This window comes from Typopeltis vanoorti, chromosome 8 (genome assembly GCF_054136105.1).
Source record: "Typopeltis vanoorti isolate ZY-2024b chromosome 8, IOZ_Tvanoo_1.0, whole genome shotgun sequence".
Taxonomy (NCBI): domain Eukaryota; kingdom Metazoa; phylum Arthropoda; class Arachnida; order Uropygi; family Thelyphonidae; genus Typopeltis; species Typopeltis vanoorti.
In genome coordinates this window covers 107,994,350-108,006,906 of record NC_143556.1, presented here as the reverse complement: position 1 = coordinate 108,006,906, position 12,557 = coordinate 107,994,350, and the positions used below count along the sequence as shown (strand labels likewise).

At 35.1% G+C, this 12,557-nt stretch overlaps 1 protein-coding gene across 1 annotated transcript in view; it reads left to right on the top strand.

The window, feature by feature from the left end:
• Window positions 1-12,557, top strand: part of LOC150104258 (lysosomal alpha-mannosidase-like) — a 100,543-nt gene that overhangs the window by 40,559 nt on the left and 47,427 nt on the right. The window contains exons 5-10 of the mRNA XM_090396871.1: window positions 318-511; window positions 4,373-4,478; window positions 6,637-6,734; window positions 8,062-8,115; window positions 8,576-8,692; window positions 11,845-12,048. Coding sequence (XP_090252997.1) covers window positions 318-511; window positions 4,373-4,478; window positions 6,637-6,734; window positions 8,062-8,115; window positions 8,576-8,692; window positions 11,845-12,048 — 773 coding nt within the window. The remainder of the gene's footprint in view (window positions 1-317; window positions 512-4,372; window positions 4,479-6,636; window positions 6,735-8,061; window positions 8,116-8,575; window positions 8,693-11,844; window positions 12,049-12,557) is intronic.

Here is a 12,557-nt window from a genome sequence, read left to right as displayed (position 1 = left end):
CTCCAAATTTTACACGAGGGATAGAATACTAATTATTCTATTCTACGCCTTCTATTCTACTAATTATTCTATTCTACACCTTCTATTCTACACCTTCTATTCTACTAATTATTCTATTCTACACCTTTCCCTTGCTTTACTGCTCTCGGGAGAGCAGTAAAGCGGGGGAAAGGTGTAGTAAAGGAGAAGTTAACACTAGCATTACTAACAAAATATTGGTACTGCTGTAAACTTTATTCCACTGATATAAGAGTTGTTTAATCGCATACTTTAGTATTTATTTTATTTTATTTTAATATTTAGTATTTATTTAATAGATCGGCTAGAATTCATCGGAGGCGGATGGAGTATGAACGACGAAGCCGCAACCCATTACCTTGGAATCATTGATCAAATGACACTGGGACTTAGGTGGTTAAATAAGACATTTGGTAGGTGTTCGGCCCCGAAAATAGGTTGGCAGATTGACCCATTTGGTCACTCAAGAGAACAGGCTTCGCTATTTGCGCAGGTAATTATTACCATTACTGAAATAATTAATTCTTCATAAAGGACTCGATTCACGTTTCTAATCTTGTTTAAGAAAAATATATTGAAACATATTTGCACCATAACTACAGCGAATGAGGATTTAACGGAACTTATAAAAGGAAGTTTGAGTAACCAGGTTCCTTCCTCCTGTGAAAATACGTTTCGAGAAAGGATGATGACACTGATGATGATAATAAATGTCCTCTAAGAAATAAAAGCACCGCTTATTATTATCTTTGTGTGTGTGTGTGTGTGTATATATATATATATGTTGTCCGGTCATCGATGATATGTATATTCCTGTCTTATTAATTTCTTTCTTTGAGAAAATAAATGCAGTACACGAATTACTTCATTATTTTATGAAATGCAATAATTTAAAATTACTGTCTAGGCACAGCTCTTACTTCAGTAAACGTCCATTTCTATGTGTTATGAAAAATTATGTAATTTTTTAATGCAAAATCGTGAAATAAAGTCATGTGACCTTTGCTCACGAATTAGCGTTAGAAGTAACCAAGAGAAACTCCAAGTTAAATCTGTTTTTTTTTTTTTTTTCTCTCTTCGCCATGTTTAAACTAAGGATTTAAATAATCTTAAAGTGAATTTTATTAAATAATTCCAAAAACCGTTGGTATGTTTTTCTTCTATTATGATAACAGGGCCGTCCTACAAAGGAGGGAAGAGCAACAACCGGTAGTAATTTCGCATCAAACGTATTGCAGATAAACCTGAAGGTTATACATCCTTATTATGGTTCGCCTATCTGAGAAAGCAGTTTTCTTGATGCGCCACTTACTCTGAGTAACCCGATTAAGTTAATTTGACGTCACTGCATGTGTCACGCTATGGATTTCCGGTTCTTTATTGTGTTTTTCAAGTTCTGCCGAAACGAATTACGATTTACGGACACGAGTGCAGTGACACTCCACTAGTCACATGATCAAGTACTATGATCCCTAAACGGCGTTCTGGCTGCAACATATTTTTACGGTATTTTATTACACCAAATTTCTGTGCAGCACTAGAAGGAAACATGCTCGCCTTTTTTATGGACAATAAATATATAAGGCGAGAGCTAGAACTGCTCTTAACAGGCTATGGAATGCGTTCTTCCAATTTCAGCAACAACATGCGAACAAGCCTAGATGTGATTTTATATTATAATGGTATCAGTTAAATAACGATGTTTCACAATATTATATTCGTATTGAGCATAGTGAAAATTTTAAACCATTATCCGCATTGATCGTACTCTACTCTTCGTATATGCCTAGGGATCCCAGATACATTGGAAAAAAATACGGGACACTTATGACTGAGGGTGAAAGTTTAGTATGCGCATCCATCGCATATGGCAGTCATACAAAATGATTCTCACTTTCCAAGTATGTGCGTGGTAAGGTTTACTATGCACACACTATACTATGTATAATGAAGTCGTTGGCGTCTTAGTTCGCTCTTTGCGCCTCCGTACTTACGCGTTGGTAGGTGTTGTTAACAAGATCATGATTGAAGAATGTTCTCATTAAGGCAAAGGTCATACTTCCCCCCCCCCCCTCATACATAAATGATTGCAATTTCCACTAGAGATTGTCACGTAAAGAAATCATAAACGATGAACGGTTGAAGTCGTTGTACTTACGCATTGGTAGGTATTGCTAACAAAGTAATGATTGAAGAATGTTCTCATTAAGGCAAAGGGCATAATTCTCCCCACTTCATACATAAATGATGTGCAATTTCCACTAGAGATTGTCACGTAAAGTAATCATAAACGGTTTCTATTGAAATCTCTGATCGCTAGTACAAGATGTCCGTTACTCGATCTATTGATGTGACGAAGCCACTAAAAACTACTAGATGTAACATAATAATCTTTGAGGATAGCTTTGGAATTGGAGATTTAAGTTTGGTGGTCAAAAGTCCGGAAACTCCCAGGAGCCCGGATATTAGTAGCATGTTCTAATTTGCAATACCATGAATGTTCTCAGTACAGTTCTGTGTTTTTTATAAAACATTGCATATCGAATTTATGAGTTCTTTGTAAATATTCTAGCTGAATGTTATAAAATTATTTGTAAGTTAACTGTTGATCCGAAAAAGAAAAAAAAAGTTTTATCCCAAACAAAACGGTTCTCAGCGAAATATTATAATTTGTCATTTAAAAATCCTTATAATCAATATATCGGAAGTGAGGACTGCTTTTGATTGGTCAAATAATTGTACAGTGACCATAAATTTCTATTCTTTGTAAATATTATTAAATACTAGTACCGTATGGGATTAAGCTCAGCAACGAATGCATCAGTGAATCAGTGTTATGAATAAGTCAATGTTATAAATTAGTCAGTGTTGACGAACCAAAACCACTGGATACTGTTCGATGGGAAATCATAAGGTTTACGAAGACCTGAAATACAAATCCAAGAACTTGTTTAATCTATAGCGTTGCAACTTAAAGAACTGTTAGATGAGTCCGATAACATGGATAATTATTCTAAAAATAAAATTCACTTCGTTGCATTGCGACATTTATTAAAGAGGTTAGATGTCTTGTGCACTTTTTCCTCTTTGTAAATTTTGTGATTAGATTAGATCAATCTGATCTAATCTAACCGCAAAATCACAAAACAACCAACTTCCACGTTACAGGAACTTTTCCAAATTAATAATCGAACCATCTAAGATCAATTATTCTTCTATGATACACTTAATAGTTATGCACTATTATCAACAAATGGTGAAGCAATTTTTGGAAGATTTTGTTGAACAAAAAAGGAAAACTTACTACTTTATAATTAATCTTTTTTTAAATGAATAATCAGTAATATATTATTTAATATTGTTTTAAATACATATGTTCTAACTATCTTATAATATATCTAAGTATCTTAAATTACGGGGCCTACCCTACCAGAGAGAACTCCTAATCGGGTCCTGGATTGGCAACAACAAGAAATGACGAAGGCAGCGGGATGAATTTCGAAATTCTCCGATTGTGAGATTGTGACAATTGGTCCACCAAGTGGAACAACTGTCCCGAAAAGAACTAGGATTCATTCCAGAATCAAGTCCCTTACACGGCACTGCTACGTATTATAAAAGCTGAATCTTATGTGTTAATGAGTATTATGGATCGTTTATAAGGGATAACTGAAATCAGTTTTGAAGGGAAAGTAGAAAAATGTGTACGGAGGTAGGCCGAAGGAGAATTTAACATGCCCAGACACGGACATTATTTCTTCCCCACTTAGATATTGGTATGGTTTTACTCTCTATTTGGGTACAGTTATGATTTCCTACCACGTTCGACTTGGTTATCGCTCCTAATGATCTAATACCTACAAAAGTTTTCTTACGCGCATCGCATATATGCCAAGCTGCAGATATCAATGCTTTCAAGTTCTCAAAAATAGATCTCTAGGTTCTGCTAATTAAGGATGTGCAGACACCTTCCTGGAAGTTGTGCTATTAATTAGAATACCGTAAAATTAACTAAACTTATCTCGGCTATAAATCTTTTAAAAAGCTCTGTTCTCTCTTTATTTGTAGATATTCTTTGTGAACTACCTGGGAATAGAAACATTCAATTTTAGCATGCGTGAGTTCATCAAATATCTAGTAGGCAACTTTTTAAATCTATTTTTAATATATTTGCACTCTCCTTCACCCTCCACAAATAAAAGGCAATGCTTCAGCCAAGATGCATTTACGGATACGGCGATCATTAAAAACCGTCTACAAACTTTGTTGATCAACTCACGTAAAACTATTACAAACCTTTTTTAAAAATTGCTAATTTATAATAAATTCCGTGTGTTCTGTTTACTTTCTAAAGATGGGGTTCGATGGGCTATTCTTAGGACGCATTCATTACCAAGATAAAGCATGGAGGGAGCAGATGAAAACTATGGAGTTCCTATGGAAAGCCAGCAGTAGTCTTGGTAAGAAAACCTTCAGTTATGTTTTTCCCAAGTCCAGTCAGTTATTAAATACTTTATTTTTATTTTCTTTTGTCCAAATGATTGAATTTTAATGAAGATCCATAATAAAGGGCATCTTGGCAATAATAAAAGGATTCAAAACAGTGTTCTCAGGTTAATAGAACCCGCAAACAAATATCGTTAATAAAATAAATAAATATAGGTTCTGTGAAATTTGAGATAGCTCAATACCAAGGCAACTTATGTGAAATATAGCAGATGTTTATTAAATCATCACTGTTCGTTCTTTCTTCTGGAAACCTCAGTTTCTTAAATTGTAAATTATGAAATTTTAGTACTTTCATCAATAGTTGTACTATTATGTTTCAGCCCCTTTTTGAGTAAAGTTTTCAAATGTGTATTTAAAAACATGTGATTAACAGTGAATTATATTTATATAATTACGCTCGTAATTAACGAAAAATTTGATAATTTGCGATGGATAAATAAATATTTCATTAAAAGAGATGGATTTTAAGAAAGTCTATGAACAAATAAATAAGACAAGAGTTATCTTAAAAATCAAAATACCGTGAAAGTAAATGCTGACGATCCTCATCCGAAAGTTTCTTTTATCACCTAAACAACAAGCTTCCATTCCTCAATTTAACTTTCTCAATGCCATACGTATAATACGAATACTTTTAACAACTCCTCTCAACAACGGGTGCGTGATCAACAAGGAAATCTTCGTACGCTTCCCAAACAAACACAGTCCGTTCAGAAAGTATCCGGATTTGAAGAATATTTTAATATGAACTGTGTCCTGGTTGACATAGCTGTACAGCACTTATCCATTCGGACTTTGGTGAGTTAAATTGTAATGTCAGTATTGCTGTTGAAACAATAAAGAAACGTGTTTGGTTTCGAGAGAAGTCTTGCGTCTGAACGTTTATTGAATTTAGTTTTAAAATTAACTAGATTGAAACAAGAAATGGATGGATATTTTTTCCTCTGTGTTTTTTTGAAGGAAGAAAGCATATTACTGTTGCAGAAGGGACTTGATTTGAGGGAGACTAAACTCCATTTCCTTAAGGTTCTTATTCTTTGTGGATACTTCAATCTATACTTTGGAAAAAATCTCCTTATTTATACAGAGAATCGAGAAAACTGTTCTGACTTATATGCCTTCACTACCACCTCTGCAATGATTTATTATCTTCAGAAAATCTTGTCAAAAGTAAGCAGGCGTTGCCATATTGCGAGCATTACACACGACAGACAAAAAGAACCCCGTTATCTCTGCTTTTATCGCGATTCACAACCCTTTCTTTTGTTTACAGACTCAATCCTATATGAATTAAAATAAGGTCTCAAAATGTGTGAACAGTCTTCAGAACTGTGGGAAGATCGATGTTTAGATAATTCAGTAAGGTAACAAACTTTTGTTCTCTATATTTGTGATCAGCACAGGTCCATGAAAGTCAATGAAGATTACAATTCTTCTATTTGTAGTTACTTCTATTACCTTTCCTGAACCTGCTGTACTGAATCTCTAAACATAGAGTACTTTATCCTACTGAGTAATTTGAACATCAGTCTTCATCCACGTATTCTTAATATCCTTTGTTATTGCTGTTTTTGTTATATTAAATCAGGGATTATAAATATTTATCCTACAAGAAACTCAGGTTTTTATCCCACGTACAGACAAATCTGCTTTTCGAACACGCGCACTTTACAGACAAAAAATCCTGTTGTTTGTTCTCCACTACTACTTAATTAGAAGAATTAAGTAGTAGTGGAGAGAGTGAGATGTATTTAGCGAAATAGAGTAGAGTAGAGTAGAGTGCCCGCCCGAGATGAGTCCTTGGACACCCTGGAGGTATCACGTAATAATAATAATAATAATAATAATAATAATAATAATAATAATAATAATAATACATCAAACAAGACGAGGAATGAAACAAAACAGATACGTTATTTTACGAACATATCCGATTAGTAGAATATAAGGAGCAGGCACGAATGCAACCTTAGCGATAAATGAGCACAAAGAAGAAATGACAACTAACTTTTTCTAACCTTTGCTAATATAATCAGTATATTTTAATGATTTAATCAGCATTTTTACTATTGCTTTCAAAATGTATTTAATACTAATTATTCGTTGCAGGCAAAAAAGGAGACATATTTACAGGTATACTTCCCAATATTTATTGGCCACCTGCTGGGTTTTGTTTTGACATTAATTGTGGAGGAGAAGAAATCACAGTAAGATAATATTTTATACTTGGATGATTTATATAATATATAGAAATGAATACAAAAAACAAAACAAAATTAATTTTTTTGTGTATGTAATGTGACTGCAGAATATCGGGAGAGTTCATGTCGAACTATACTAAGAATGCATGCATAATATAGTCGTCATACATTGAAAGAAAAGTGGCTTCATGAAGTATACAATTCCCTGAATTAGTAGTTTAAATGAGTGGCATTATTTAATTGCGTTAACGAGAAAGAATTGCTTGATCAGATTTGTCATTTCTGCCCCTCTGTATTGAAAGAATCCAAAGAACTAATGATCTCATTTTGATTAGTTCTTAAGTATATTGATTAGTCCTTTACTTAGTATTTAAGACTATGAAGGAAAAATGCTACACATGTAATTTTTGTTAAAATCGTACAGTGACAATTCTCCCTTCATATAACAACAAAATCCTTCTCTATTTTTTCCTTTTTTTTTTTACTGTTCCTTTTTGGCATGAAAGACACGCGGCACTAATTTTGATCTCTCTCTCTCTCTCTCTCTCTCTCTGGATATTAGACGCACCCATTGTCCGTTATCCCACATCTCGTTTTACACACTTTTATCCTTTTACGTCCTGTTTTGTTTATAATATTTCGCTTGGAGATAGAAGGAGAAAAGTGCAGTTTACGCAACGAGCTGTTGTCATCTATAAAAGCACATCAAATTCAATCTCATTTATATTGCTGAAGTGATTCAAAAATCCTTTTAGTTACGCCGATCACATTTTTAGCCGCGAGAATGTCGATCTTTTGTTATAGTGTTACTCTATCAAGGAGGACAGTTATCTTATATCCTTTAATCCATTTGATCCTGCTGCTGTGTTATGCAGGTTGAATATAGGAATATGTAAAACTTGCATGTGACATTTCCGTTAACTTAAATGTCCTCAACGTGCTATAGAAATGTTTTAAAAAATGCAATTTAACATATTTAATATGTCCTAGAAATGCATGATCGCATATGCAGTCAGTCATATATAGAAGTTAATTTTTAAATATATTAGTATTTTATTTTATTGCTGTTGCTCTTGAATATACAGTGATGGGCTTGTATTGGCAGTTTAGCGATTGATGTCAAACGATATATCAAATGATATCTTTGTCGATTGCATTCATATGCGAGCATTCCTGAAATATATTTTAATTAGTAAACAGGACCGATTCTTTAATAAACGATCCATTAGTAATGATAGTATAGATTTGTAATGTTGAATGAAGCGGAATTCTTATTATAAATTTTTCCATTGAATTCTTTGCCTCTGAAAGAACTTTTTTTATTTTCTTACAGGATTTGAATATAGACAGAAAGGCTCGAAGATTTGTTTCTTTGGCATACGATGAGGTAAGACGTTAATTACTAGAATAGTACAGTAATTCTAGTAACTGGGCTATTTGTAGGAAATAAATTATTTCATGAAGAGTATCTGTTATTTCTTGTAGCTGAATTTTGTTTCTTCAAAGTTTCGATCATTTATGGTGACTTGTTATTACATGAAAATCAGAATCAGAATGAAGCGGTAATTTAGGAGAAATTAATAATTTTGTAATTGCTAAACGTAGTGGAGTTAATATTAAAGTATATAGTATGCAAAAAAAATTTATGAAATTAATAATTCTAGTATACAAGGATATTTTTTCATTGACATTGACTACCGTTAGTCAAGTTTTAGACCACTGCAAATATTCATGTTTTTTTTCTTTTTTTTAATATCGTGACATTACTGAAGCCTGAATCATGTTCAAAGGAAGAGTTTATAAATTACTACGTCTTACTCTATAATTACTTCATATTTTTATTGCAGGCTGATCATTATGCAACTAATCATATCGTAATGACCATGGGAATGGACTTTTATTATACGGAGGCAGGAAGGTGGTTCCGGAACCTTGACAAACTCATGCGGTACGTTAATGCTTGGGTAAGAATTCCCTTTTTCATTTTTCTTCTATCCTTATACTTCGCTAAAGATATCAGATATTCGTTATAATTATGAGGCATTTTGATGAAAATTTCACTGAAGCAAAGAAATAAAAAAGACCTATTTCATTTTAGTCATGAAAACAAGCACACTCAAAACAAACTCGATTTTCTAGGAAATTAGGAGTACTTTTCATAGCATCACCATTTCGGTAACTGATGTATGAAGAGGAAAAATGCTTATCACTAAATTTTTATTTCAACAGATATGACAGAAGTTCACAAGCGTGATAATTCTGCATCATTTCAGTAATCACGAAAATATCTATAATTCGCTTCAAGTTCGTTTTAAGTCTGTCGAAGGCAAGAAATTTTCTAAAATATAGGAATTTGAAGAGCATTTCTATTTTATTATAAATTGTAACTTAAAAATTTAAGCCACCTGAGTAACCCTGAGCTAATAACGATACAAATTAATGGTAATATCTTAACTTCAGTACTCTAACGCATAACCATTTTATATTTCGATACGCTTTTTCAGCAAATTATAATAGGATTCCACTTATTAGGCCAGAGATAACGAAAGAGATAATTTCTTTCGTTATCTCGGACCATTAGCAGTTAGTATTTTGATCATCCAATTAAAGCTGTTCTTGCTGCATAAGTAATCATTTAAAACCAAGAACTGTGTCAAATTATATTAAGCATTAAATGTAACTTCCGCAATTCTGATGTTTCACAATGATGGATTTTCTTGTTGAATGGTCTGACTGATTACTTTCATTATTCAAATATAATGTGTTAGAAACGAATTACTTCTTTCGTTAGTCGTTTAGAAAGAAACGGTGATAAAACTTGTATGAAGGACCCAGAATGGTTCTGGGTCCCTCATACAGACAAAAGAGCTGTGTTATTAAGTCTTTCAGAGAACACAAATGGTACAGACAAAATATATTCTCAGATTTTAATTGAAGCATCACTGAATCACGGGATTTCTCGAAACAGATAAAAAATGCATCCAGAATATAGCAGTCATAATATGTACATATAAAAAAACATGCGAACTCATATCTTAAACAGAGCACCTGGAAGGCTTCCATCTTGGTAAAGTGATATCTAAATAGCGACATAAATAGAAATTTTAGTAACGTTTCTTACTACGTACATAAATAAATCTACTTATATAACACATTTCGTGTCATTTATAGCTTGCATTAAAATACATGCATTCATTGTCTTATGACTATGAATGAAACAGTTCTCAATGAAGGTGTGAGTATTGTCATCTAATTAACGTCGAACGATAACAAATACAATATAACGAAGACCATACTTGTAGGCAATGCACAGAATGTTGTAATTTCACAAAAAGGATGCATTTGACTAGTCACCTACTCTAGATGAGGTGCAAAAAAAAGAACTTTCGGATTGTATAATACGTGAAAGCAGTCAAATTAGTTCAGTGTATTACAAAATCCATAAACTACATATATTAGCACAAACAACTCTTACTTTTGAAGTTTAGAATGTAAACATGCAGGAAGAAGAAAACGAGGACAGTTATTTTGCTTCATTTAAAACAGACCATCTTACTTGGCGATAATCAATATAATACATTAAGTAAAAATTATATTAATAAAACTAGTGATAATTTGGTCCGGAGAAACTGGACAAGTTTTATCTACCCTGGTTTATATGACTAATACAATATGCATCTTGACTTCCAGTTTTTTATATTAAAATAATGTTAGAAAAAATTATAGCTTTCATAACGAAGATGAAATAATTTTCTAAAATAATTTATGAATTGTGACTTTATTCGATCCTTTGCACATTACTTGAATAGATTTATTCTCTTCAGGGTTAAACTCTTAAGAAAAGATATTGCGTTAGATATACACTCATGACCAGTTGAATTAGAGATACCTGCCTAGTAGCAGGTAGCATCCCTTTCGTGTTGATGACGGCGGCGATGCGGCGTGGCATGGACTCCACAAGGCACCGGAAGCGTTGGGGAGCCAAACTGATCCATGACCGCTGCACAGCCTCCCACAATGCACGGATATTGGTCGCAGGAGGGTCCAGGGCGCGTATATCTCCCTCTCGACAGCATCCCAGATATGTTCATCCACCTACTCGGCCACAATTCGAGAGCGGTGGGGTGCATTGTCTTGCTGTAAGTACAGGTCTCCTGCAGGGTGCTGTAGGCGCAGAAATGGGTGTGCACATGACCTGACAACAGGTCCCTGTATCGTTCGCCGGTGAGCGACGATGGTAGATGTACCAGGGGAGCCATTTCATCCCACGTTAACAGTCCCCATACGAGGATACCACCACCACCGGCCTGAACTGTACTCTGCTGGCACGAGGGATCGATCGCTTGTGCTTGGCGACGCACTCGTACCCTGCCATCGGCGTGTACCTCGACTCATCAGTCCATTCGACCTTTTTCCATTCGTCGAGGGTCCAATGGCGGTGTTCCTGCGCCCATGCTAATCGTTGCGCCTTGTGACGTGCGGTGAGCAGAGGTACCCTAGTCGGGCAGTGGCCCCATAGGGAGGAGATGGTGTGGCTGCTCACACGTCGTTGTTGTCCAGCATTGAATTGGCGAGTGATCTGTGGCTCGTCTATCCGCTGTTACCATCCGAGCTAGCCGACGGCGTCCCCTGTCATCGACACGTTGTACACCACGGCAGTTTTCCCTGGCGTCTGTGGTTTTACCCGATTCCATGTACACACGGTACACTCTTGACACAGTTGCCCGTGAAAAGCCCGCCTGCACGACTTCGGAGATGGGGTTCCCCATACGTCTGGCTCCGACTATCCGGCCGCGATCGAATTCGCTGAGATCTCGAGTCTTCCCCATTCTGTGCTCGACTATTACTCAGACGGTCAGTACAAGGTCTAACGACATCCCCGTCACGCGCCACGTGGCACTATTCCATTTGCCGGGGCGACCACAGCACCATTTCGCCAACACGGCAGTATCTCTAATTCAACTGCTCATTAGTGTATATATCCTTAAATTATGATATAATGAATCATCAACACTACATTTAATGCCTGCTTTGTATTTTACTTATTTCAGTAGTGTCTGTTATTAAATGATATTCCACGCTTCATTTCATTTGGGCGTTTTTTACTTATATGCAGCAAGAAAATGGATCCAAAGTGAACGTTTTCTATTCAACACCTACATGTTACCTTAATGCCCTGCACAAAGTTAATAAGACTTGGACAACAATAAACGGCGATTTCTTTCCGTACGCTAGTGAAACTCATGCGTATTGGACAGGATACTTTACAAGCAGACCAGCCCTAAAGGACTATGAGAGGCAAGCCAGTAACTTCTTACAGGTAATTTGCTTTTATCTTAAAATAAATTCTTTTAAAATTCATTTTGAGAATTGATTTTAGTGGCAAATTCCTCAAATTCTAAAATTAGTTGAACTAAATTCTGAGTGTGAAGATACACAATTAAAATTATGCAAATACGTATATATTCGCATGTATGCAAAATGTAGAAGTATATATGCATATACACTCATAAGCCAAAACATGATCATTTCCCAACCAGGCTGTACGGACTTCACTGGATTCTTTCATTCCGATTGAACAAACTTTCATTGCTAATTCGTACCAGAAGATCGTTTCGAAACAGGTATGTTACCTGATGGATCTGGATTCTTCCAGCGAAACAACGCTCCATATCACAAGCATTGCACATTGCTCTGTGAGCTCCCTTGCCGGCCTAATTCTCCTGATTTCAATCCCATCGAATATTTGTTGGATCATGTGGAACGCAGCAACCGCGAATGATGTCAGTGTCTAGCATTGTCGCTAACCACTGGAACGTTATTTTCAAG